Source organism: Haliotis rufescens, unplaced genomic scaffold, assembly GCF_023055435.1.
Source record: "Haliotis rufescens isolate VD_foot unplaced genomic scaffold, xgHalRufe1.0.p SCAF_5, whole genome shotgun sequence".
NCBI lineage: Eukaryota > Metazoa > Mollusca > Gastropoda > Lepetellida > Haliotidae > Haliotis > Haliotis rufescens.
The window spans coordinates 18,632,284-18,660,092 of NW_025964223.1; the positions used below are offsets into that span (position 1 = coordinate 18,632,284).

At 41.0% G+C, this 27,809-nt stretch overlaps 2 protein-coding genes across 3 annotated transcripts; one reads left to right on the forward strand and one right to left on the reverse strand.

The window, feature by feature from the left end:
• The first annotated feature begins 440 nt into the window (after positions 1-440).
• Positions 441-7,908, forward strand: LOC124145242 (phytanoyl-CoA hydroxylase-interacting protein-like). The gene is made up of 2 exons (XM_046514972.2): positions 441-718; positions 6,797-7,908. The coding sequence occupies exon 2, from the start codon at positions 6,803-6,805 to the stop codon at positions 7,574-7,576; it is 774 nt and encodes a 257-aa protein (XP_046370928.2). The 5' UTR covers positions 441-718; positions 6,797-6,802; the 3' UTR covers positions 7,577-7,908.
• Positions 7,909-8,739: 831 nt separating this feature from the next.
• On the reverse strand, positions 8,740-24,149 carry LOC124145244. 2 transcript variants are annotated; one of them, XM_048384620.1, is made up of 6 exons: positions 23,847-24,149; positions 21,825-22,178; positions 20,560-20,902; positions 16,562-16,638; positions 12,542-14,126; positions 8,740-12,058 (listed from the first exon to the last, which is right to left on the reverse strand). In XM_048384620.1, the coding sequence occupies exons 1-6, from the start codon at positions 24,141-24,143 to the stop codon at positions 11,334-11,336; spliced, it is 3,381 nt and encodes a 1,126-aa protein (XP_048240577.1). In that variant the 5' UTR covers positions 24,144-24,149; the 3' UTR covers positions 8,740-11,333. The 2 variants fall into 2 exon arrangements, with proteins under 2 accessions (XP_048240577.1, XP_048240576.1); XM_048384619.1 differs by having other exon boundaries at positions 23,838-24,149.
• Positions 24,150-27,809: the final 3,660 nt, after the last annotated feature.

Here is a 27,809-nt window from a genome sequence, read left to right on the forward strand (position 1 = left end):
TTCCTCTTTCTTGTTGTCTATCCTTTCTCCTTCTTGGTGTCTATCTTTTTCTCCTTGGCGTCTATCCTTCTCGAACCACAGGTAGAGATAACGGTGTTAATTAGTTAATGTCATGATTGGGAAATACAACCTTTATCGCAAAGACAAAAAAGAATATACTTCTATTCCCGACAGTACTTTATAGTCTGTTTAAGAATTGAATTTAGTATTGTTTGTAACTTCTTTGATAGGCATTTAGAAGTTGGAGTACTAAGTAAGGATAAGAATTTATGGATGAACAACTTCTTTATTACAATTAAGAGCGACGTTTCGGTGTAGGTTCTAACACCGTTATCAAGCACTTTTGCAGTGCTTGATAACGGTGTTAGAACCTACACCGAAACCTAGTATTGTTTGTGTTTATGGAGATATAAACGCAATTAAACTTAGCAGTATTTCGGTTAAATCACAGCGTACCCTGCATGCAGCTATAAATGAGTCAGGATAGTCCATGCTGAAGCGGATCGCTGACGTTAAGAGTTACCTACGAACACGATAGACCGTCGCCTTGCGTGGCCAACAGGTCGCCGCCTAAGGGTCGGGGTGTGGGGCATAATGACATCTCACATGTTGACACAGGTGCATATAGTATACGCGTGTGAACCTGAACGGCCTCTGGGCACATCACACGGCACAGTCAACGTATAACAAGGGACGGGGTGTGGCGGTCGAGTAAACAGTAAGTCGAGTTTAGTACATGAATGATTATCAGAAATTGTTTATTTTATCTGTGCCAAAAAAATATGCATGTTATTGATGTCATACGTCGACTTTGTCAAACCATAACTAATGTTATCCTATAGATTTAACCAGCGCGCTTGCAGGCGGTTCGCCACCCGGAGTCGGACATCCAGACATATGGAAGAACCTTTCACACGGTTTATTGTGTGGATTTTGTTTGGAAATCTAAAAATCGATGGGGAAGGAATATGGAAGGCCCGAGGGTTTACATTTTCAAAGAAATTAAATTAGAGGTTCATACTTCTGGACGTGAACCTCTAGCCACTAGTCTGTCTTACAGACCCAGATACAAATATATATCAAATACAGCCCATGCAAGTCTATAATGTTTGGCAAGTCTAGATTACTGCAGTATCAGTTTCCGAAATTGAAGAGTCACTGGGCTCCCTTTTATTATATTTTTATTAAGGTAACTGAACAACTGTTGTTGTTTTCTGTACGATATGTTCATTTCAGAGACTAGATGTTAGTCTTCTCCAGCCACGTATATTGTATTATTACTGCGTGAAGCTGACGTGGTCCACTTTCAACAGCTGTTGGCCATCACGCGACATATGTTTTTGAGTATATGGTAAGACACAAAACATAGTTAAGACTTTAATATTAAGAAAATATGAAATTTAACTCATTGAGGTAACGCATTAAAAAAAGTGAGTTTAGAAAATATAATATGAAATTAAACTCATTGAGGTAACGCATTTAAAAACAGTGTGTTTAGACACTTAAAAAAATGTGATATATCCAACTAAATAACATAGGAATGTTGAGTGAGAAGTGTCGCTGACGCACAGAGAAACTATCCAAGTACACATTTATGACCATCATTATCCATCCATATATATATATATATATATATATATATATATATATATATATATATATATATATATATCCTGGTATAATACCATTCCAGCTTGCATGGCCTCGACATGTATATATACTATATTGTTTGTTTGACGCCTCACTCATCAATACTCCAGCTATAAGACGTCTGTCAATAATTGAGTTTCGACCAGACAATCCAGTGATTGAAATAGCTGTGAACTAAGTTCATACAAACAGGGAGGGTATATAAGAATCATATATCAACCGTTAAAAGTCCTAGATGGTTGTAACACTACCACATCTTGAATTACGGCGCGACAGACAATTGTACACCCCGTCCTACTAATTGAGCCAGACAGAAAGTGCTTAATCTCAGATTTTGCTTTGTTGACAGTGATAGGGTTCGTTTGGCACAAACCAGTAAAATCTTCAAGTCACTTTCAGATTCAGCCAGTTGTACGAGTTCAGAAGGTCAACTGTCCTGCTGTCAATCAATCAGTTTATTGGCCTACAGTACAATGCGTATTTACATGTAGGTGACGTGGTTGTTAACCAACAATTCTGTTTCTATGTGACATAGCGTGATAAACATATGTTGCCAGGTTACATAACATAGTATCATTAGATGAAGTTAAAAGATCTACAAACTTATGGTCATTCGGGTGTACAGAGTAGAAAGATGGCAAATATTTATCACGTAAATGTTTGTAAGCTTGACATACCAGGAGAAAGTGAAACTCATCTTCAATTGAATTTGTGTTACACAATGTGCGTATTCTGTCTCTTCTATCAGTGTGATTATATCTACTAGTCTCTATATACAGGTTGTGAGAGGAACATCTAAATCGTGCTAGTGCAATTCTAATTTTTTTAAACTCAAGTTTACAGAGGTACGCCTTAATTTCAATATTCCTTTTCATGATTCTATAATATAAACATTTATTTGATTTGGACATTAATTCTAACCATTTCTGCAAATACATATCTTTTAGTCTCTGGGTGAAGGACATTTAAAAAAAGCGGTTCTGATTCTACACACTGATTATACCACACATAATTAAAACCCGTAATAAATAATAATTCTTTTACGTTTGTTACCCAAACATATCATAGCACTTCCTAGGGTTTCTATCATTAGTCATGTTTATCAAACGAAGCCGGTATTTAATCACTTTTAAGTAGGATTGAATATACAGCGGATATCGTCCCGTTTCTCCATAAACCATTATGCTGGACGTACTATTTTTAACTCCTAAATATTTCTTGCAAACAAACAAATGTTCTTTTTCAATTTGATCATGAATTTTTATACCCCAGATTTCAGCACCATAGTGTAGTATTGGAATTATCTTTTTATCAAAAAATTTAAAATATGATCTAAATTAGATGTCTCTTAGAAATGGAGACTGTCTAAATATACCATTCCAAACCTTTTTAGCTTGTATAGCAGCTTGACTGACGTGAAAATGCCATGAAAGTTGATTTGTGAAATAAACACCAAGATATTTATAGGAAGATGTGGTTTCCAAAATTTCTCCATTGCGAAACCGTTTTTCAGTTGATGCTAGTTTTTCCCCATTTTTAAAGACTGTAACTTTTGTTTTTTCTCTATTTACAACTAAGTTTGATTCTTTACAGAATGTTTCAAGTTCATTGATTTGCCTTTGCAAACCAATCACTGTCGTGGAGAAATGGATGACATCATCTGCGAACAGCAACAGAAATAATTCCGTAAGATCTGGATGGAACTGTACACCATGGGAGCAATTTTCTTGTTTTTTCTCACGCAGGCTTTGACATTGGTGTATATACTTCTCAAAAGATTACTCATTTTCAAGCTAATTCCGTACGATTCTAACAGTGTCCATAGTTTTGTTCTATCTACTCTGTCAAACGCCTTTGAAAAATCAACGAAAAGTGCATAAAATGTTTCACCTCTTTTACTAAGCCATTTCTCTTTTAGACTCTGTAGTGTAAAAATAGTATCGATGGTAGAATATCCCTGTCGAAAACCAGCTTGTGCTTCACTAATTTTCTGCCCAATTCTGTAATCTTTTATTTATAATGTATATGAACAATTTACTAAAGACGCTTAAAAGTGTTATACCTCGGTAGTTATTGGTATTGTTAATATCACCATGTTTATGGATGGGGACAATTATGCCAACCATCCATGATTCGGGGAAATTCCCACCCTGTAGAATATGATTAAAAACAAGTGATAAATATGGTATTATGCTATCTGCACAGTGTTTGAAGAATTCCGGTAACATTTTGTCAATTCCTGTCGATTTATTGTTTTGCAAATTATCTATGCTATTCATTATTTCCTGAAAAGAAATTGGAGAATCTAAAATGTCAGTTACGACATCATCGGTTTGACGAATTCGGTCACACTCTGTAGTATGTACATGGTCTATATCAATATCATTACTATTTGATTCGAAAAGAGTTTTAAAGTGAGAAACCCATTCACCTGTGCTGATAGCATTGCCTTGGGAATATTTTCCTCTAAGTTTTCTTAATATTGACCAGAACTGGGTTGGGTCATTTAAACTGTTTGCTAGGAGTATCCCGTTTTTGGAAGTAGTTATTTCGTTTTTGTCTTCAAATGGCATTGTACTTATTTCTTGCTGCATTATAAAGTTGTCATGAAACTGTCTTTAAGTTGTCTAAACCTATTTAGGTACTTATACCTCTGTTGTTTCAATTCTTCACATTCTCTATCAAACCACTTATTACCCTTTCCGAGTAATTTGAACTTTTAACTTTTCTTTTCATTTCACAGGCAGCTTTTGAGATTGCCTAAACTATACTATCGATGCTCTTATTAATATTGACGGACACTTCTTCCTGGGACATGTTTAACACAGTCTGTACCTCATCTGTAAGTAAATTTTCTCTGAAGGTTTCACAGTACTGGACATCCCAAACAAACTTATAATCAGAAACGCTATCACTACGAGAACTATTGTTGCTACATGGGTGAGGATGAAGCGTCCGTAAAGTCACAGAAACTGGAAGATGTGGAGAGTCAGCACGTGATGAAATCTCGAAATCAGCTACATAGTCAAATATAAAAGATGATGCAATTACATAGTCCACAAGACTGGCACCGAGTGATCCAATAAATGTGTAATCTCCACGACCTGAGTCTGATCCACATCTCCCATTCATGATATATACATTGAAAATTGAACACAAATCTAGTAAAGATCTACGTAAGGCATTAATGTTCTTATCCACAGAGTGTGGTCAATGACGACGCCACTGGAAAGGAGGTTAACTACAGGGATGAGGTCATTTATGTACAGGTTGAACAGTAATGGAGATAGCATACATCCTTGTTTTTTTTAGTTCCCCATTCGCAACACACATTGGCGTAGGTCTTCCATTTATGTGAACGCAGTATTGCACATTATGATAAATAGAAGTAATGGCGTCAAGAATTTTGCCCTTTATATTGGCTTTAGTAACTTGATCCTGAAATTTGTTTGTTTGCTGTTTAGCGCTGCACTAAGCAATATTCAAGCTATATGACGTCGGTCTGTAAAAAAATCGAGTCTGGACCAGACAATCCAGTGATTGACATGAGCATCGATCCACGCAGTTGGGATACGATAACATGCATCAACCAAGTCAGCGAGCCTGACCACCCGATCCCGTTAGTCGCCTCTTATTTGCAGACCGCGGTCATATAGCTGGAATATTGATGTGTGCGGCGTTAAACAACACCTCAAAAGATGTGTCATTTAGACACTGAGGTAAAATCATAGATTGCTGTAGACTGTCACTGTCAGCCCGGACACGGAACGAGACGATACTACGATAGGCCTAGTTTGGTTGTGCATTTCTTCGTTTTGTTCACATGTATGGGTCGTAGCGAAGATATTCGTGTACGATCATGCAGTCAAACCCTCTGACGTTTCACAATGCATACTAAAACGCTGAGTTCAAGATTAAAGAGTCTAAATGATCAGAAAGAACGCTTCTGTATGTATTCATGCGAGGGAATTCCCAGGGGTTCTCCCCGGGAATGTGGAAGTCGTCCGTCAGTGTTTACGTCATTCACGTCATTTCGTGTAAAACGTATGAAAGTCAAATTGTGTCGTTCATACACATATGAACGTCAATTTCGCAGTCATGTGACCTACCTTAGGTCCAGTGGAAATGCCGTATATCGTGTAAACTTCAAATTTAAAAAAAAATATTTAAAGTTAAGCTATTAATCTTATGACATGCTTCATTTCGTACCAGGGACCCAACGCCTTCTGGCCACACACCAATGAACTGATTTGTGGTTATGTCCAAACCACGTTTTGACTTTTTGAAATAAATTTATTTTATGGTCTCTGGAAAATCGTCTAAACGTAATTCATAATTTCCTTAGTATTAACGGTAGTGTTAATGTACATTAAAACCTGACATTTAACCCCATGCAGCACACAGTTAATTGTTCATTACGCAAGCGGTAAACAATGACTGGGTGGGGGCGGTATGTTCCAATACAGAACAGAACAGATGGCTTAATTTCTTAAGTATTAACGGTAGTGTTTATGTACATTATAACCTGATAATTTTTCAAGCTGTAAACGATGACTTGGTGGGGCGGTTGGTTCCCACAACAGAACAGAAGAGAATGCTTAATTACTTTAGTATTAACGGTGGTGTTTTATGTACATTATAACCTGATAATTGTTCATTACGCAAGCGGTAAACGATGACTGGGTGGGGCGGTTGGTTCCCACAACAGAACAGAAGAGAAGGCTTATTCACAAAGATCACACAAAGTGAAATAGTGATACAGCTATTTACATTTTCTATATACATTTGTTGAGACAGCTGTAATAGGGGTAGACATATATTTACAAATTTAACAATATTACATAATGGGGGGACGTAATCAGACAGTAACTTCAAAAGCGTTTCAATATTTGGATACGTGATGAAATAATTTGGAACGTACAAGACACGATCTTTGTTTAGAATAGGACAAACAAGCATAAAATGATACTCGTCACACACAGCTTTTAAGTTACATAAGGTCAGAATCTATTTTCAATGGGAATATTTTGCCAGGGACCAGTTTCTATTTGAACATACTTATCATTTAGTAGCATGTAGACTTGCTTGGGACAGCCCGGCTATTGTTGAGGGTGTATGGCAAACTAACGTGGTTCATGAACTTCAGTTCCAGATGGACAAGGCAAAGGACCAACACTCACTGAAGCTGCTGCGTGTGGCCGAGGACTTCTGCCAGGGGCATATGGTGACAACAATCACTCATCTATATCGGAACAAATCTCGGGAGTACTTCGATCAAGTCCTGAACAAGGAAGATGGCCTGATGTTGCCCTACAAGAAAGACTACGGGGGCGACCCATCCTGTCCCATCAACGGCAGATTAAAGGGACTGTTCTTTGCCGCTACGTTGGTGCAGGGGGGAATTCCAGAGGCATCGCCATTCGGAAATACTCGGTTGACGCTTCCAGTGGAAGAGCTGATTGGACCAGACACGAACCTTTACTTCGCTGATTTCTTCTGCATGCCTATAATGTCAATAAATAATAACCACTACATTGTTCTGGTGGTGACGAAGCAGGGATCACCCTCCGACCTGTTCTGCAACACAATTCTCCCTCAAATCAACATCAATAACAACTTATTCCTAACACGGAGAGCCGGACCAATAGGACCTTCTTTTACAATACCTTTCAAAACAGGGTTTGATCACGACCGGCGGCCTCACAAATTGTGGATCGAGGTAATGTACACTGAGGCCATTGATATGGCGAACATGCTAATCAAATATGGCGAGGCCATAATAACAACGTGTAGGACATTCGGCGAAGGAAGCAGCAAGAAGGAAACGGGTGTGAGGAAACATACAAACTGTACAATATGTAGTTATAACCCTTGTGTGAGGTGCATCTGTTGCAAGAGAGTCCTCTCTGGTCGAGATTTTGACTAGTGACCTTGACCTCCATTGACGTGTCAGAGCGGGTGTTGTGTCTGGTCTGTTAGGTTTTAGAGGGAACCATTTTACCTTTTGTGCAGCTTTTGGCACTGGCGAGACACAGAGGACAGGCTGAAGAATTTGTAATCTTGTAGGAATCACACCCAGTATTGGAGACGAGGTGGTAACAGCACTAGGCTATATCCCATCCTCCTTTGATTGGTGATTGGGTTGGTTGATTGATTGTTTTACGCCGCACTCAGCAATATTCCATCTATATGGCGGCTGTCTGTAAATAATCGAGTCTGGACCAGACAATCCAGTGATTGATATCATGAGCATCGATCCACGCAATTGAGAGCGATGACATGCATCAACCAAGTCAGCGAGCCTGACCACACGATCCCGTTAGTCGCCTCTTACGACAAGCATAGTCGCCTTTTACGGCAAGCATGGGTTGCTGAAGAGATATTCTATCCCCGATCTTCACGGGTCTATTGGTGATTGGGTCACTTGTCAGAAGAAACATCTAATCTCGCAATTATTTATGTTACAAAGTAAAATGTATTTGAGTTAAATATGTTGTCTTCTTCTATTATTTTTATACGGGGTATTTATCAGATATGAAGTGAATAAATGTGCAAAAGAAACAAGCAACCAGAAATAAGACCAGGTTCACGATAACCATAATAACCTTGACCTTTGAAACACATCAAGACATTTTGGGTGGTGGGATTTAAGATAATGTACATACATCAATTTTCATTACTGTAGAGAGAGTGTGAGTATGACAACAAATAACTGAATCTAGACCAGTCCATTCCAATGGTTGATTGGAGCAAAAGGTTTGTTTAATGCCGCACTCAGCAATATTGAACCTATATGATGGCGGTCAGTAAATAATCAGGTCTGGACCGGACAATCCAGTGATTGACATCATGAGCATCGATCTAGGCAATTTGGATAAGATGACATGCATCAACCAAGTCAGCGAGCCTGACCACCCGATCCCGTTAGTCGCCTCTTACGACAATTATAGTCTCCTTTTATGGCAAGCATGGGTTGCTGTAGACCTATTCTAACCCGGATCTTCACATGTCGCCAGCCTAGGTATGATAGATAGATAGATATATAGATAAAAAAAAAAAGGTGCTATCAATGAAAACAAAACTCAAATAGAGAAAAAACATTTTCATAGAATATAAAACGTATGTTTTAACAATGGAATATGTAATGTCAGAACATATACATGCTTAAAATATTCCAGTAGACAGGTACACACAACTTCAGCACAGTACACCGTGTCTGACAGAGACAATGCAATATCCTCATTCATTCATAGCACCAACCATAACCACTCAAAATAATGTAAATGCTGCACGCTTTCATGGCAATACCTGAACATTCAGATATATCGTCACAGAAAAAACACGATTGACAATTAACTATACATGCTAAAGATGCATATTTACGTCCCTGGGTAACGTAGGTAAAAGAGGTGAAGGCATGAGCCAATGGGAAGGGACACGTGGGCAATAGTGAACACCTGGCTTAGGGTGAATTAAGGGTATGGACACCTGGCTTAGGGTGAATTAAGGATATGGACACCTGGCTTAAGGTGAATTAAGGATATGGACACCTGGCTTAGGGTGAATTAGGGGTATGGACACCTGGCTTAGGGTGAATTAAGGATATGGACACCTGGCTTAGGGTGAATTAAGGATATGGACACCTGGCTTAGGGTGAATTTGTGAATTAAGGATATTGACACCTGGCTTAAGGTGAATTAAGGATATGGACACCTGGCTTAAGGTGAATTAAGGATATGGACACCTGGCTTAGGGTGAATTAAGGATATGGACACCTGGCTTAGGGTGAATTAAGGATATGGACACCTGGCTTAGGGTGAATTAAGGATATGGACACCTGGCTTAGGGTGATATTAGGGTATGCACATCTGAGTAAACGTGCATTTAAGATATGGCCACTCGGATAATAATGCAATAAGGCTTTTAGGGACACATGAGTAAGGATGCATTTTGGGTATTAGTGACACGAGTAAGGATGCATATAGGGGATTAGTGACATGAGTAAGGATGCATATAGGGGATTAGGGACACAGGAGTAAGGATGCATAAAGGGGATTAGGGACACAGGAGTAAGGATGCATATAGGGGATTAGGGACACAGGAGTAAGGATGCATATAGGGGATTTGGGACACAGGAGTAAGGATGCATATAGGGGATTAGGGACAAAGGAGTAAGGATGCATATAGGGGATTAGGGACACAGGAGTAAGGATGCATATAGGGATACATGAGTAAGGATGAATTTGGGGTATTAGGGACACATGGGTAAGGATGCATTTGGGGTATTAGGGACACATGGGTAAAGATGCATTTAGGGAATTAGGGACACATGAGGAAGGTTGCAGTAAGGGTATAAGGGACGCATGAGGAAGGGTGCAGTAAGGGTATTAGGGACGCATGAGGAAGGGTGCAGTAAGGGTATTAGGGACACATGAGGAAGGGTGCAGTAAGGGTATTAGGGACACATGAGGAAGGGTGCAGTAAGGGTATTAGGGACACATGAGGAAGGGTGCAGTAAGGGTATGGGTATGCACATCTGCGTAAACGGACACCTGGATAACTGTGCATAAGAGTATAGACACCTAGCCCCAGCAATAAAGGTATCAGGGACAACTGGGTAAGGGCGCATTAATGATTAGGACACCTGGGTTAGGGTGCATAAAGGGTATGGACAGGGTGGGGCTTGGCACTTATTGTAGGGTTGAAACATGAGCACTAAATGGGAAGAGCAGTCGACTTGGTTAAGGTCTTACATTAGTAGGCATAAAGATATTGCCAGTAAGGTCAGACCTAGTGACTGGATAACTTTTCTGATAAAAATCAAGGCCTTTCTTTGAAGTCCCTTGGCCAAGTATAGAATGGAACACTGGTATGATGGGAGGGGAATGATGGGATGATGGGAGGGGAATGATGGGATGATGGGGGGGAATGATGGGATGATGGGAGGGGAATGATGGGATGATGGGAGGGGAATGATGGGATGATGGGAGGGGAATGATGGGATGATGGGGGGGAATGATGGGATGATGGGAGGGGAATGATGGGATGATGGGAGGGGAATGATGGGATGATGGGAGGGGAATGATGGGAAGAGTGAAAAGGTAATATAGAAAACAACATTAAAATAAAAAATGATAATAAAAATGATATATTCAAACAAAATATGCTGATAACAAACTTTGAACACTTCAGAAGTTCATAAGAACTTGCAAGGTCGGCAGGTACTCTCCAGTGCACTCTACCCAGCTGGCAAGAAGTGTATTAACATCAGGTGGGAAACAGCTGGTAAAATTATCCCAGAACACTAATTCTGGTCAGTCGGATTTCAAATGGCATCTTTGACCCATTGACAACACGGTTACATTCAGACATACCACGTGGAAAAAAATCTGATAATTTCATATTTCCGTTTGTTCAAGGAATTTTGAAATATTACTCAAAATATATCATTATGAAACCTGAAACAAGATTCACATGATCCCGACAAGTCTTTCGTCATAGTGTAAAGAATTGTGAACTAATCTTTTCAAACTAACACCTTCACCAATCACTGACGCTGAACTATACAGACAAATATCTCAATGAGTTTAATCCCATGTTAAACCATATATGTAATACCTGACCAGCATGATATTCTTCATAACATCCTCTAACATTGCTATTGGTCTTCACTTGACAACTGTCTACTTGTGCTGTCTTTTTGTCGAGGGCAAACCCAACTGAAGGTTGCACAAATTGCATCTGGTATTCTTTGGAATGCCCATAAGAGAGCTATGTCCTTGCCCAAATGTTTCGACATTTTCAAAATACGCATCATTCCTATGTCTGTCTAACAGCCACCCAATGTCCACATTTTCTGTGTAAAACACTTCAATATTCAAGCAAACCGAGCATGTGCATGTGAATACCTGCCAACCATACACTGAGTTTTCTTTATACAGGAAGGGGTTGTTGAAAGGATTCAGCTGACGCAAGCGTGTCTGACAAAACACATCTGCATCTGAACCCTTCCTTGTCATCACTAGTGTGACATAGTGAGGACCTCTACTACTGGTGCAGTAGAAGTCGGTGAAATACAAGCAGGTGTCCATATCGAACAGTACGTCAGCAGGAACGTACAGACGCTTGTCACCAAAGCAGGAAGTTGAAGGTACTTTCCCTGTCGAAAACTGGACCGATGCACTGAAAAACAAACCATTGAGTTTCCCGTTGATGGGCGATCCCTGGTCTCCATTGTGGTCCTTCAGGTAGGCCTTCATGACACCGTCGTGGTTGTACAAGATGTCTCCAAAGTAAGGCCTGGGCTTGTTCCTGTAGAAGTGTTTAAGGTGGTGGTATTTGGAGCGACTCTTGCAGATAAAATCCTCTGCCATTTCCTGTAGTATCTCAAGGTGTTTAAGAGTCAGCGCTGCCAATCAAAGAACAGTTTATAAGAGTCTGTAAACCATTAACTGGACATTAATGCCATTATCTTTCCATTTGACCGGAGTTAAAAGTGATAATATAATATTTAGGCTCTTTTGATTGATTAGGTAAATTCACGATTAGGGAGTGGTCATTTATTAAGGGGAGGATGGGAGTTGAGATTATGGATGAGGGCGGCATGAAAAATATCTCTCTCTCACACACACCATCCACCCACACCACCCACCCACACCAACACCCACGACCACGACCACGACCACACACACACACACACACACACACACACACACACACACACACACACACACACACACACACACACTCACACACTAAAAAAAGGTCAGTCTCCAGTAAGTGCTTAAATTATTTTTTCAGAAATACATTTGGAAAAGTTCGTAGGAGTCTATTTTCGGGTTATTGTATTTTTTATCTAACAGCAGGAAGAGAAAGTTAAATAAAACCTTACATGTGGTGAAGGTGAGGAAACTGGATACACTGTTGATACTGAAAGCCCTCAGTGATGCTGTTTGTCTGTCCAACTCGAACATACGAGCTTCGTACTTCTCAGATGCAATGAGTGAGAACGGGATGTCCAGTTCACCATTCTTCATGCGTCCCCGGATGAAGTAGACCTTCCCAGACTTATGGAACCGCAACAGCAGCAGCATCTGCCTGTCCTCAAGGTCAACTCTTGGAGGCAGCATCTGCCTGTCCTCAAGGTCAACTCTTGGAAGCATCATCTGCCTGTCCTCAAGGTCAACTCTTGGAAGCAGCATCTGCCTGTCCTCAAGGTTAACTCTTGGAAGCAGCATCTGCCTGTCCTCAAGGTCAACTTTTGGAAGCATCACCTGCCTGTCCTCAAGGTCAACTCTTGGAGGCAGCAATGGACTCTTCCGTTTCACATTCTTCTGACCTGAGGCTAACTTCTTTTTAGCTTTTGCTATCTTTCTCAATTTTTTCTTTTTAGCATTCTTAGATAATTGGTTACCACCAACTGTTGAGTTACTCAATTCACTAAAAGGTCTCTTTCTTCCAGGCTTAAGATTTTCAACTTTCTGTTGAGCTGGTTGATCAAAGACTCTGACTTCACCATTTCCAACCTTTGACCTCTTCACAGGTGCTTGCAGAGTTTCAAAATCTTCAAAACCTAAAGATACTTCCCCCTCAAAGTCACTGTCCAACACAGTAAGGCTGTACCCGTTAGAATCAAGGACAACAAAAGCAAACCTATCTGCAACACTTTCCCTGGAAACTGCATTGCCAAGGACAACAGCTTCACGGGCAGTAACAGCATCACCTGTGGCAACACCACACCTGCTAGCAACACCTGTGGCAACACCACACCTGCCAGCTCCACCCGTGGCAACACCACACCTGCTAGCTCCACCCAAGGTGAAACCAGAGGCTCCCATGTCACCAACATTCATGGCAGTAGTGGTAGGATGTGACCCATGTTTCCTTGTTCTGGACTGAGTAATGACATTTCTGTTCATCTCATCAGTGACATCCCAGCCAGTGATCGGTGTGTACTGGGAGGTGCACGTGTTGCTGCTCACGGTGTCAGAATCGTCTGCGCTGGTCGATGGGGCAGACAACTCAGACAGTGAATCATAACACAATAAAGGGCGTAAGAATGGGCAAGGCTTGACAGCATGAGAAACATTACATGAAGTCCTCACTGTGTTGTTCCAGATATTGCAAATATTGTCTTGTGTACGGTTTACAGTGGTACATTCATTACCAGTTTTTGACTTGATTGGTTTGTGTCGGGTGTTCCCAGTGGTGGTTTTCACAACTACCTTAATACAGCCTTGTGTACTGACTAGTGTAGCATGTGTTTCTGTTTGGTGTAAGCTGGTGTTCTGCGTTTGGCCAAGGAGTCTTGACCCATGAGCTGATGTGGCAGTAGTTGTGGTGGTCGTTTTCTCAAAGACAGGTCCTTTTGCAGAATGATCAACCCCTCCATGTCCCAATGTGGGGGCCCCTGGATCTTCAACACTCATTTTGTAATGGGTCTGCACCAGCAGCTTTGGGAACATCTGAAAAGATTCCTGAAAAAGAAGGAATTGCCGTCAATATTTGTAATTGGATTGGATCTATTTGGTACAATGTTCATCATAGTGTTCATCATAGTGTTCATCAGCCAGGTCACAGCTTGAGTGAGTGAGTGAATGACAATTTGTGATTGATCACTGTGCAATACTTTCAATCAGGGGGCACTAGAAACCTGTCCCAGAATACCCACAGGGATCTCAGAATGGGGTACTGGGAACTATTCCGTCCCTGAATACCCACAAGGATCTAAGAATGGGGTACTGGGAACTATTCTGTCCCAGAATACCCACAGGGATCTAAGAATGGGGTACTGGGAACCTATTCTGTCCCGGAATATCCACAGGGATCTAAGAATGGGGTACTGGGAACCTATTCTGTCCCTGAATACCCACAGGGATCTAAGAATGGGGTACTGGGAACCTATTCTGTCCCAGAATATCCACAGGGATCTAAGAATGGGGTACTGGGAACCTATTCTATCCCAGAATACCCACAGGGATCTAAGAATGGGGTACTGGGAACCTATTCTGTCCCAGAATACCCACAGGGATCTAAGAATGGGGTACTGGGAACCTATTCTGTCCCAGAATATCCACAGGGATCTAAGAATGGGGTACTGGGAACCTATTCTGTCCCAAGATACCCACAGGGATCTAAGAATGGGGTACTGGGAACCTATTCTGTCCCAGAATACCCACAGGGATCTAAGAATAGGGTACTGGGAACTATTCTGTCCCAGAATACCCACAGGGATCTAAGAGTGGGGTACTGGGAACTATTCTGACCTAGAATACCCACAGGGATCTAAGAATGGGGTACTGGGAACCTATTCTGTCCCAGAATACCCACAGGGATCTAAGATTGGGGTACTGGGAACTATTCTGACCTAGAATACCCACAGGGATCTAAGAATGGGATACTGGGAACCATTCTATCCCAGAATACCCACAGGGATCTAAGAATGGGGTACTGGGAACCTATTCTGTCCCAGAATACCCAGAGGGATCTAAGATTGGGGTACTGGGAACTATTCTGACCTAGAATACCCACAGGGATCTAAGAATGGGGTACTGGGAACCATTCTATCCCAGAATACCCACAGGGATCTAAGATTGGGGTACTGGGAACCAATTCTGACCCAGAATACCCACAGGGATCTAAGAATGGGGTACTCGGAACCTATTCTGACCCAGAATACCCACAGGGATCTAAGAATGGGGTACTCGGAACCTGTTAAGTCTCTTAGAACATATTTATTCTTAGAAGAGATGTTTACTTCCAGGTAATTTACTGAAGTTCCATGTTAGAATTAATCTTCAGCTCCCCATGCTTGCTGTTAGAACAGGTCACGAATGTGATCCGGTGGTCAGACTTGGTGATTTGGTTGATGCACATCACCAAATCACAACTGTGCAGATTGGTCCTCATAATGTCAATCACTGGATTGTCTGGTCCAGACTCAATTATTTACATAGTGCTGTCATATATCTGACTAATATTGCTGACAATCCATTATCATGGCCTTTCCATTTAGAAAATTTCACAAGGACGATCCAGGGAAGCATCAGTTTGATCTTTAACAATTCCACAGTTCTATTTCTACACAGCAGCCATTTTAGCCACCAAATACCCATTCTAGTCGTCTTGCAAGAAACATGGGTTAATGGGATGTAGTCTGCACCTAAATCCCAATGGGATGAATTCTCTGCAAGAGGCAACAATGTTAAGAGGAACTTTTCTTAGTGTTATGTGACATTAATTTTGTTATAGGCAGTTATGTTGATTATAAGTGGCTGCAATTTGATTGGGCACTCATACAATAGCTAGTTTTGTTAGTGACCTCGATAGCTAGTGATAATGAGTGACTTCCCTCAGTGTTTACAGTTTGTCCAAGCGCCTGACACTTTCGTTTCCCTCCCATGAGACCAACTGAGGAGCCTGCTTAAAGGCTTGTTTACAGGTTTACGTATCTGAAATTGTCGACTTCCATTACTGTTTCCTTCATTCAAGAGCCGAGCACAGACCTCATTCAAGAGCCGAACAGGGGCCTCATTCAAGAACCGAGCACGGGCCTCATTCAAGAACCGAGCACGGGCCTCATTCAAGAGCCGAGCACAGACCTCATTCAAGAACCAAGCATGGGCCTCATTCAAGAGCCGAGCACGGGCCTCATTCAACAGCCGAGCACGGGCCTCATTCAACAGCCGAGCACGGGCCTCATTCAACAGCCGAGCACAGGCCTCATTCAACAGCAGAGCACAGGCCTCATTCAACAGCCGAGCACGGGCCTCATTCAACAGCAGAGCACGGGCCTCATTAATTTATTAATTGTTCATCGATCTTGTATGGTCATTTACAAATTTCACAATCAAGTTCTGTACATTTCAACTTGGAAATCAACACATACATTAGTGACATCAAAGGATCAAACCTTCATCACAAGGGCATCCATTAGGCTACGATCACACGTCTTCCTCCTCAGCACTAAAGTCTCCCACTTGGAATAATCTGAAAATACATAAATGCAAAGAAAGCATGTTAAAAGTTTCAAACCAGTCCGAAATGCTGTTTAACTGTCCTGCAATAAGGTCACGATACGATACCTGTCCCAATACTATGGGTGCAATATGATTCATATCCCGAAACAGTACTCATATTTCATAAGTGAATATTCTTTCTTTTCGCGGGTGAATTACCATGACTACAACCCTGAAACAAGTGTTTCTAAATTTCAGACATTGAAGATGGGATATTGCAAAGTGGAAACATATAGGCTAAAGGGCAGTGTGAATGTTTATGTGTTATTTATAGCAAATTAATAAAGCCTAGAGGATCTGCTATAGCTGGTTGTTGAACAGTTTTATTCACATGTTTTTACACCAATGCAACCGTAATGTGATGTATCGTATGTATCATGATACAAGGGTTGTAAATCAATGTATTATATCCTGAGCCTTGTATCGGAATACAATACTGTATCATTACATCATTACACTACTATCAGTAATGTACCAGTGTTTGGGTACCCATTGTTATTATTAAGTGAGTGAGTTGAGTTTAACACTACTTTTAACAGTATTCCAGTTATGACACGGCATGTCAGCTTAATGTGGGAGGAAAGCCCGAAGTGATGCAGGTCTCAGACGTTTACCACTTCGGTGAAACCCACGAGCACGGGAATGGTACTGACAAACCTAGAAACATAATCGGGGCGAACCGGGATTCGAACCCACAATCATAGGTTTCTGGCGTGCCCAAGGGACGCAACTCTGCACAGTACCTTAGACGACTGGGCCACCCATGCCCCCGTTATTATTAAGACAATTAAAGCAAGGTTTGACTGGATTTTGTTTTTTTTCATAATTGTGTCTAAAAATGCCAAACTGACAGCCTATCTTCACTATCACAGACATAATCATTCAATTTTCTAGCCTTGATCAATCTCAGCTCTTATGGAAAACAACAAGAAGTCTTTAGTGGAGTTCTAGTGACAGGCCTCAAAGTTTAATTAGTCATATGGTCATATGGCTACAAGTATTTTTTTCCAGGTAGCCAGTGCAAAAATCAAGAAGTCAAGCCAATATTGTAGGTAGCCAAAGGCATTTGAAATTATCTTTTATCAAATAACTATTACATGTACAAGTCATAGCATTAGTCTTGGTATTGTATATTAGTGGAAACTGTACATGCTGTTCTTGAGTTTTGTTATTTGTGACTCGAACAATGATGCAATTTATGTTACTATATCATATAGGTATACCTTTCCTTATCTAATAAACTATCAAATAAAATAAAACACTCATTAATATTAATATATTATTATTAATGTATACTCAACAACAAAAGTTCCTGTGACACCAATATTTTAGTGTATTTTTCAAACAAGTAAAGTTTGGTTTTCAATATTGTAGTACCTGTATGGAATCAAGTCACAAAAACGCAACTGCTACAAAAAAGCATGCATTCCATGCAAAAGTTGACTTTTATGCAAGCCCCATGCATTTCACTACCCAAGAATGAGTATAAAAATATGTGCGTTAACGGGATTCCCTATGCATTGTTTATGATTGTGCTGACAACAACCACTCAGAAAAACAACAAAATGACGCAATTATTCAACATTCCGAAATGCCACGCCTGTCCGTAAATGAGCGTCTACGAGCCATTGGTATGAAGCAGGATCGAGTCAATGTGATGTTGCTAGACAAATTAACGTCCACAGAAACACCATTTGGTGTTTATGGCAACGTTGGCAACAGACAAATGCAGCCAGAGACCATCCTTGGAGTGGCAGGCCACTCGTAACCAATAATCGACAAGACAACTGGATACGAACAACACACCTACGATACTGATTCCAGACAGCAACAGTGACTGCAAGAAGCATCCCTGGCCTTTCACAAACCATACGTCGTCGCGTCAGCGTCTACCCTGGACGGCCTTGCAGTGGGGACAAGTTCTATTCACTGACGAGTCTCGTTTTCACCTCAGCCACAACGATGGACGGATTCGTGTGTACTGATGTCGAGGTGAACATTACGTCAATCATTGTGTCATGGAAGAAGATCCGTTTGGGCTGCAGCAGTATGGTATAGGGTGGGATTACAGCAAGACAGAGGACCCGTTTGATAGTGGTAGAGGGAAATCTCAATGGTCAGCGCTACCTTGACGAGATCATCGCCCTGTTGTTCTACTGTTTTTGAATGTCATCCCCTGGCCGGCTCGCTCCCCTGATCTCTCACCAATCAAGCACATGTGGGATGAGATGGATCGGCGCCTTCAACGTCAACCACGTGTTCCACAGACACTCCAGGAACTTTGAAATGTGCTCCAGCAGATATGGACAGGTATCCCACAGGACTTTGTGTGATGCCTGGCCATTCCATGGGATGAAGATGTGTTGCTTGCATCGCAACCAGAGGTGGACACACATGCTATGGATTTGTAAATTGACATTTTGGCATGTTCATGTTTTTTATCAGATCACGCATTTTCTGAAGTCAGTATGGCAAATGAAACCATTTGAACACTTACAGGAGTCTTTTATCTGTTGCAAACCGAAATTGTTTCAGATTTGGTAAAAAACATAACTTTGCATTAAATCTTATTCAATGTCACAGGAACTTTTGTTGTTCAGTATATTTCAGTTCATTGTTGACTTTAGGAGGAATTATTTGTGAGTACAATTAGTAGCAGACATGTTGGTTTTTTTGTGTGTCTACATATGAGTAGCAATAGAATTTAGTCGCCACAAGATTTTTTCAAGGTAGTCATTTTGCGACCTCTGAATTTGAGACTGTAGACAAATTGAAATTTAGGTCGCATTGGCAACCGTTTTAGTCGCAACTATGAGGCCTGAGTGAGTTGAGCATGTACCTCTTGAATATCTGCAATGGCTGAAACTCATCCTGCAACATGCTCAAACACATCCAGAACAGACCCGTGAAGATCCGGGGAAGAATAGGTCTTCCGCAACCCATGCTTGCCGTAGGGTTCCTGTTAACTTACAGGGCGCAACTCTTCACAGGAAATATGGCTCCCTATAGAAGTTGAGGCGACTATGCTGGTCATAAAAGTCGACTAACGGGATCGGGTGGTCAAACTCTCTGACTTGTTGGATGCATGTCATCGATTTTCTGGTCCAAACTCATTTATTTACAGACAGCCATCATATAGCTGGAATATTGCTGTGTGCGGCGTATAACAACAACCCAACCAACCAACATCCAGAACAACTCTAATCAGTGTCATTCACACAAACACACCTTATGGCCTTGAACTTACATACTTTGAACTTGAACTTGAACTTTGTACAATTTACAAATTGACTTCAATATTTTTTTGGTGTTCACAGAAGTATAAAGTTTAAAAAGTCATTGTGCACACTGTAAGTCCTACGTTCATGTGGATTTAGTGTTCCCACCTACATTTAAATCTCTATTAACATAAAAGTAAATACATAACAATAATAACTTCACAGGCTGCTTATTAAGGATAGACTGTATTTTTTATTACGGTTCAGTGAGGTATGAATCGTAAACCAATGTGAAAACTGTATGAATCCGCGTAGCTAAACTTAGTAGTATTCAGCTTATCAAAATGCAGGATATTCACCGAACACAACAAAAATTTAATAATTTTTTTATGAACACACAAAACTGAAGACATTAATGCGAAATCAGTGACATCGTTCAACACAATAATGCAGCACAAGCCCCACCCATTCTATTATCAGCCAATCAGGAAACAGTAGTCCACTAGTGGACGTGGCCTATTTCCGTTTGTCTATGGAAACAAACGGAGACAAAACTGCTTGTTTAGCCAATCAAATGCCACTGAATCCATCATAATTTATTTATATATTCACAATACGGGAACAAAGAATCAGAAATGTTGGAGCAAATGAAAAGGATCAGCCATTCCACTCACCTTTAGAAAGTGTCAGTTTCACAGTTTTCCTGCCACTGACTGAAACATAAAAGGCTCCACTGCTCTTCCCGACCTTCCCAAGGCCATACGCCTCAATCTTGACTCCCTTGTCCCCAAACAACGTTAAGGCGTGAGTGCCCGGCTTGTCCAGCCACAAGATGTTGGTGAGAGCGTTGTCGTCGTCGTACACGGCCACACAGATGGCAGCTAGATCCAGCTTGTCCTGCTTCCATGCCACTAACAGGGACTGGAGGAAGGGCTTCATCTGTCTGAGCTGGGTGGTGATAGTCTGACTGACGGCAGCAGAGGTGGGGGGCCGCGTGTAGGGCTCGTCTAGTCTCTTCTGAACATACATAAGGGAAACCATGATAAAACACCTCTCTCAGCAATATTTCAGCATTATTACAATGGGCGCCTGAATATGATTAAGTGTTTACCAGACACCCCAGTTACTGATAATTTGTGATGATCCTCGACCCAGGGGTACAATGACACTATCGACAAAGTCTCCAAGCCTGACGATCCAATCCGTTAAGTCGCCTTGTATGCCATGCATAGGTCTGTCTCTTTATTGTTTAATGCTAAATTCAGCAATATTTCAGCTATATTGTGGCAGCCTGTAAGTAATGGAGTGTGGCTGCTTGTACTAGTCCAGACTGATGCCAATTTATAGTGCTAGCACACTGAGATATCATGCAATGGTTAAACATGAATACCTACATATCAGACACAGCATAGCCAAATGACTTGGTTGATGCATGTCATCGCATCCCAATTGCGTAGATCAATGCTCATGATGTCAATCACTGGGTTGTCCGGTCCAGACTCTATTATTTACAGACCGCCGTCATATAGCTGGAATATTGCTGAATGTTGCGTTAAACAACAAACAAACAGTATATGGACTCCGAGCCGACCAGTCCTTGTTTTAGCCCCCAAATATTTAGCCAAGTGCCAGACAGGGTAACAACAAGTACCATCTTTTAAAGTCTTTTGGTGTGACACGGCCGGGGATCAAACCCTGGACCTTCCGCTCTCCAGGTGGATGCTCTACAACTAGACCACGGAGGCGGTATTAACAAGGGAGAATCTAGGATTCGAAACAGTGCTCATAGGATTCTGGTTTGATTAAGGGACACAACTCTGCATTCTACATGACATCTACAACAACTGCTCATCTACTCATCATTGCCAATGGACAATTGGAATGCATCGATTGTTGGATTAATAACATTTCTGTTCGTGTTCATTTTTTAGATACCAACCTTGTTCTTGTTATGTCTACGACGCATTGGGCCATGGATCCACTGTGGTGACTGAGGAACTGGGTACTGCATTGGAGCTGGATTGGGAGCCAGGAACTGTTGCTGGGGAAATGGTTGCTGGGAAAATGGTGTCTGGGGAAACGGTTGCCGGGGAAACAGTTGTTCGGATAGGTCAGAACACCAGGACACGGACCAATCTTCTGAAAGCTGGTTGTTACACGGAGGAACAGTTTGTTCAAGGCCCTCGAAATATGCGGATGGGTCGGCGTTCCAGGTCAGGGATACATCCTCTGTAAATTGGACATCATTTGGTGGTGCCACTTGTTCAATACCATTCCAATATTGTGGGTACAACTGAAAAACATGACATCAAAGAATCAGTGAATGTCTGAAGGAAGTCAATTAGGAGTCCTATTTGCTGCAAGGTGACGGGAGATATGACTTGTATATACTGCACAAACCAAAAGCTGTGTCAGTTCAGCATGACAACACGCCAAGGCCTATCTCAATATTATTGCAATAGTGTTTGGGCACAACTATCTCAATATGTATCACAATAGTGCTTGGGCACAACTACCTCAATACTATTGCAATAGTGTGGGGCACAACTATCTCAATACTATTACAATAGTGTTTGGGCACAACTATTTCAATACTATTACAATAGTGTTTGAGCACAACTAGCTCAATACTATTGCAATAGTGTTTGGGCACAACTATTTCAATACTATTACAATAGTGTTTGAGCACAACTAGCTCGATACTATTACAATAGTGTTTGGGCACACCTAGCTCGATACTATTACAATAGTGTTTGGGCACAACTATCTCAATACTATTACAATAGTGTGGTGTACTATTGCAAATTGGGATGGGTATTGGAGGTTTAAAGTGTGTCACAATATTTTACAATGCACAAGGCTGTATTGAAATACATATCACGATATATTGTATGATTCATAATTTTGAATTCAGAAGCAATTTGAAATATCAATGCAGGAGTTGATGTTCATAAATGAAAAAATACCAAGATGCTGGAACAGCATAATGTTTACTCATTCAATAGTACACAAGGATGAACGCTCCAGGACAGTGATGACTTAGTGTTCCACCACTGCCACAGGAGAACTCCAGAATTGGAACTTGCATTTTGGAATTACGGAACATTTCGAAGGTACGTGTATTTGGCAAGTGTTTATCATTAAGCACACAATATAAATCGCTATTTGAAATCACCTGGTATACCGAACATGATATTGTAATGCGTATCATGGTAAGAATGAACCTCAGTTTACCGATATACCAGTAATACTGCGCACCCTTAATTACAATAAAATCGCAATAGTGAAAATAGCCCCGATAGTTATCCCTTCAGGGCTCCAGATAAGCTGCGTATCTGCGTAAAATACGCATCAGAAAAACAGAAATACGCAGTAAAATAAAATCCAAGCGTCTCAAATACGCAACGAACTTTACAGATACGCTACAAAAATAAAACTTGTGCGTATCATCAAAATATTGTGAAGTAACACTGCGTATTCGATTCGCAAATCAGCAACTTATTTTGAAATTATAAACGGGCATTCCGTCAACCTTGCCAAACTCCACGATGACAGTTACATCATGATCATTTGCCATCACACTTTCCTGTGGAAGTATCGTGGGTATTTTTGAGTCCTACAAAGCTCTCGGACCCACACTGCACCAGTTTGCAGGGACTAGATGACTAGTGTTTTTACATATTTAACTTAAATACCCACATGTGTAAAAACTAGTGGGTAAGAGAAATTTGAAAACTCAGATAGAATTACTGATACGCAGTGATTTTAAAATGCATGGGTAAAATACCCACAACACCAAAAGCTTATCTGGAGCTCTGTCCCTTGTTACCATGGTTTCCAATGCAAGATACCAGTAATACCAAATGAAATGATGTGTCAGTTATATCAAAAGCAATTCATTTCCTGAGGGTGCCACACAATGAACACAACAAGCACATTACAAGAATTATACCCCACTCACCCCTGGGGGACTCCTGGAGTTATCCCCCATGCAACTGTATCCCCCCTCAGATGTGTTTGATCCATCGTTCTGGTCCGGTCTGTACCAATGGGGCTGTGGCAATGTTGGAGGCCTCATTGGATACGGGGGTCTGAATCTGGGGCGAAAGTACCGTGGGGATTCTTGTCCTGGATGACCTTTAACTCTCTTCTTGACATTGCGGGTAACCATGTTGTAATGGTTGGCGAGGTAGTCCATGTTGGGGACGTTGCACCAATTCAGTGAGAAGTCCATGTTTGATAAGGGATCCCACGACATTGTGAAAGGACCCTGAAATTAAATCGGGACAAATTTAAGTTACAGTTGGTTGGTTGGTTCGTTGTTTAACGCCGCACTCAGCAATATTCCAGCTATATGACGCGGTCTGTAAATAATCGAGTCTAGACCGACAATCCAGTGATTAATATCATGAACATCTATCCACGCAGGATCGATGACATGTATCAACCAAGTCAGCAAGCCTGACAACCCGATCCCATTAGTCGCCTATATCGACAAGCATAGTCGCCTTTTATGGCAAGTATGGGTTGCTGAAGACCTATTCTACCCCGGATTCTTCACGGGTCTTTTTTGTTCCGGTAACTATCATCAGTGAAGAAGTTATTAGAATGGGTATAAGTATAAACAACTGACCACCATCTCTTATCAACCTACTGTCAACGTAAATCTGCAGGTCTAGGTGTGGCCAAGAGATGCTCAGTGGGCAGGCATTAAACATTCATGTACGTGGTTGACTATTATTTTGGTCATTGGATATTAAAGGTGTTCAGTTCGGTCCACAATTAGATGACAGAAATCAGTTTCCACCCTGTAAGACAGTGTCTTATGACAAGTCAAGACAAATCTAAACATATTTGTTCTAGGCATGGTTAGTAAATGTTTAATCTGTTCTGTGACAGTGTGAGTGAGTGAGTTGGGTTGGTAGCTTCTAACCCCACAGTTAACTAAGCTTATGTTAAGAATAAAACCATAGATTTGGTGACAAGTCCCCATGACATTTTAGAGACTTATTGAACTTTTCCGCACCAGGTGCACGTCACCAATCAGTGTTGACCTAAAATAATGAATGTCTAAGGTAGAGCTGGGACTAGTCAGTCTCCCAGATCCGCGAGAAGAAATTGAAAAGGGAGCCCAACTCAAGTTTAAAATTATTTGGCAGGTCTAGATTGCCTCAGCTCCTGTAATTAAGGATTGTTCTGAGCTCTATTTGGATTTTTTATTTTTATTTAGTAGATATAATTTTTCTAACTTTATTTCTGGGGCTAAATGTCAGTCTAGGCAGGGATGAGTCCAAATTTACTGCCCAACCTCCTATTACCCAACCCTACCCAGGTACCCGCTGCAGGTCCAGAGATAGGACCAAAAGTTCCAATTTGGAATTTGACTAGAGCCCAGGCAAAAGGTATTTAGGTGCACTATAAAATAACCTGGTCATGCATACACTGAAGTTGACTGAAGCTTTATTTAAACATATAAAAGTCAGAAAGAAATGTGAACATTAGTTACATGTAGCGTAACCATGGAGTTATATCACTTGACTACCATGGGTCAGGGTGGTCCTGTGGGTACCCGTGACCTACTAGGTGAGGTGAAATGGGGTTTAACGTCGCGTCCAAGATTATTGCACTTATATAGCGACGTGCATGCACGTGTGTGTGTGTGTGGCTGCTTGTACTAGTCCAGACTGATGCTGATTTATAGTGCTAGCTCACTGAGATACCATGCCGCAGTTAACCATGAATACCCCACTCAGACACAGTATACTGACTCCGAGCCGACCAGTCCTTGTTTTAGACCCTTATGCCGAGCGCCAGACAGGGTAACAACAAGTACTATCTTTTAACGTCTTTTGGTATGACGCGGTCGGGGATCGAAACCCCGGGCCTTCCGCTCTCCGGGCGGACACTCTACCACTAGACCATGGAGGCGGCTCCGTGTCCCACTAAGTACCCATCCGACCCAAGTACCCCAGTTACCAGTCCCAGCCCAAGGTCTCAAGTAATAATAATCTTAAGGCATTCAGTGCTTAACGTAATCTTCAGGTATTTCAAATAATAACCATCACAAATTCATGGTGCTAACTTATGCACTAGGTTAGTGGACAGTTTGGGTCTCAGTGTTCTTATAATAATGACTTGGGAGAGGGAGGCTAGGCATGGTTTTGTTAAGGTTAGTTTTCATAATAAGGCCAAGAACACAGTTATTGTAGCATATGGTTGTACTTTCGGTGAAATTATAGAATCCGTCGCCAATCAATATAGTATCATAAAACAAAGATATATCTCAAACATTATTTAGTATCAGAAAATATATATTTATGCAGGATTGGATTAGGTCACCCCCAAGTCTATCCTTAGCCCTAGGATCCTGTAATAGAAATAGTGGAAAACATTCTATAGCAGTTGCCAAGTTTTGGTGTTTTGTTTGTTGTTTAACGCAGCAATATTCCAGCTATATGACGGCGTCTGGATTAGACAATCCAGTGATTGACGTCATGAGCATCAATCCACACAATTAGTATATGATATCATGCATCAACCAAGTCAGCGAGTAACTATTATACAATCATAAACTTGTAGGCCCAAGTCATATTTTGTTATGCTTCAAAGATATTTGCCTACAAGTTGGTAACTTTATGATTGTTTACTATTTATTCGCTGACTTGGTTGATGCATGACATCATATCCTAATTGCGTGGATCGATGCTCATGATGTCATGATTCTACCTGAGATTCCTTTCTAAGAAGTTATTAACCACTTTCTACAACAATATGAAATCAAGTGTGTGGCTGTACTCGTGTTCCATTGTGAAACGTTGAATGGTGTACAACATGTCAGATTCATTCTGACGCTGACAAACTAGCATGATCACATACTGGCTCTGATGTCATAGATGTGTCGTTCTACAGCTGTTCTAGAAGAGAGCATCTTGAAATGGAAAACTGCATAGGCCTATATATACCGCCACTCAACTCACACGTGTTATCAGGAACGGACGTAGGTTTGGTTCATTTCCCGTGCATTGACGGTCGCCATCAACGAGTGTTAAGTATCAATAATGTTTTCATGTCCTCGCACGTGTGCACGAATCTCACGTGCGCGTGACGGCGCCACCTATGTAGATAGAGAGTTACCGATCTTGGTTCAGTAGAACGTAATAAAACAAAAGTAATTATTGTCATTCAGAAAGTGACATTCATACCGACATTCATGTTGTTTATTTAAAAGAGGGCTACGTACCATTTAGCAAAGTCAATCAGTGGGTGGCAAGTGACCAACAAGGGGAGATCACTGTCATGAAAGTTGTCAAGGGTGTTTTATTTATTTCACCAAAATATTAATAGCATGATAATTATTCCTATTACTACTATACCACATGGTAATTTACGACGGGTGTACCCAATAGAATACTGGTTATGTGCTACAAATTTGGTTAACATTTAATTGCATTCGTGTTCCCATTCATATGATTCAAATCGCCCGCTAGACAAAGTCTTTTTTGGGCCTAGGCCAAGTAGTCATTTCACTAACACACCGAGAGAGTGACGCCAGAGTTACTCCCCTTTCAAATTCACATAGTAGTCCATTCAGCGCAAAGTAGGTTAGATTTACACATTCGTGTAAGGCGGTCTTGAAAATGTTATACTTTGATATTTGCTTTCCAAGAGAACTCCAAACGAAAAATATTTTAAACACGATTACAATAAAAAAAAAACTGAATGTATGATCATATGAAATAATGCAACTGCACCCCCTTGGTAAGAAAGGTTACCCTTCTTTGAAACTTTGAATGATTTGGGTTTTTTACCACAGTAATATTTTACTGTTTTCAAAAAGTTCCTTCATACAAGGACAGAATGATCGTGATGGATGTAAGGAGACAACATGTGGGCTTGAAGTTCAAACGTTAAACGTGGAACCAGC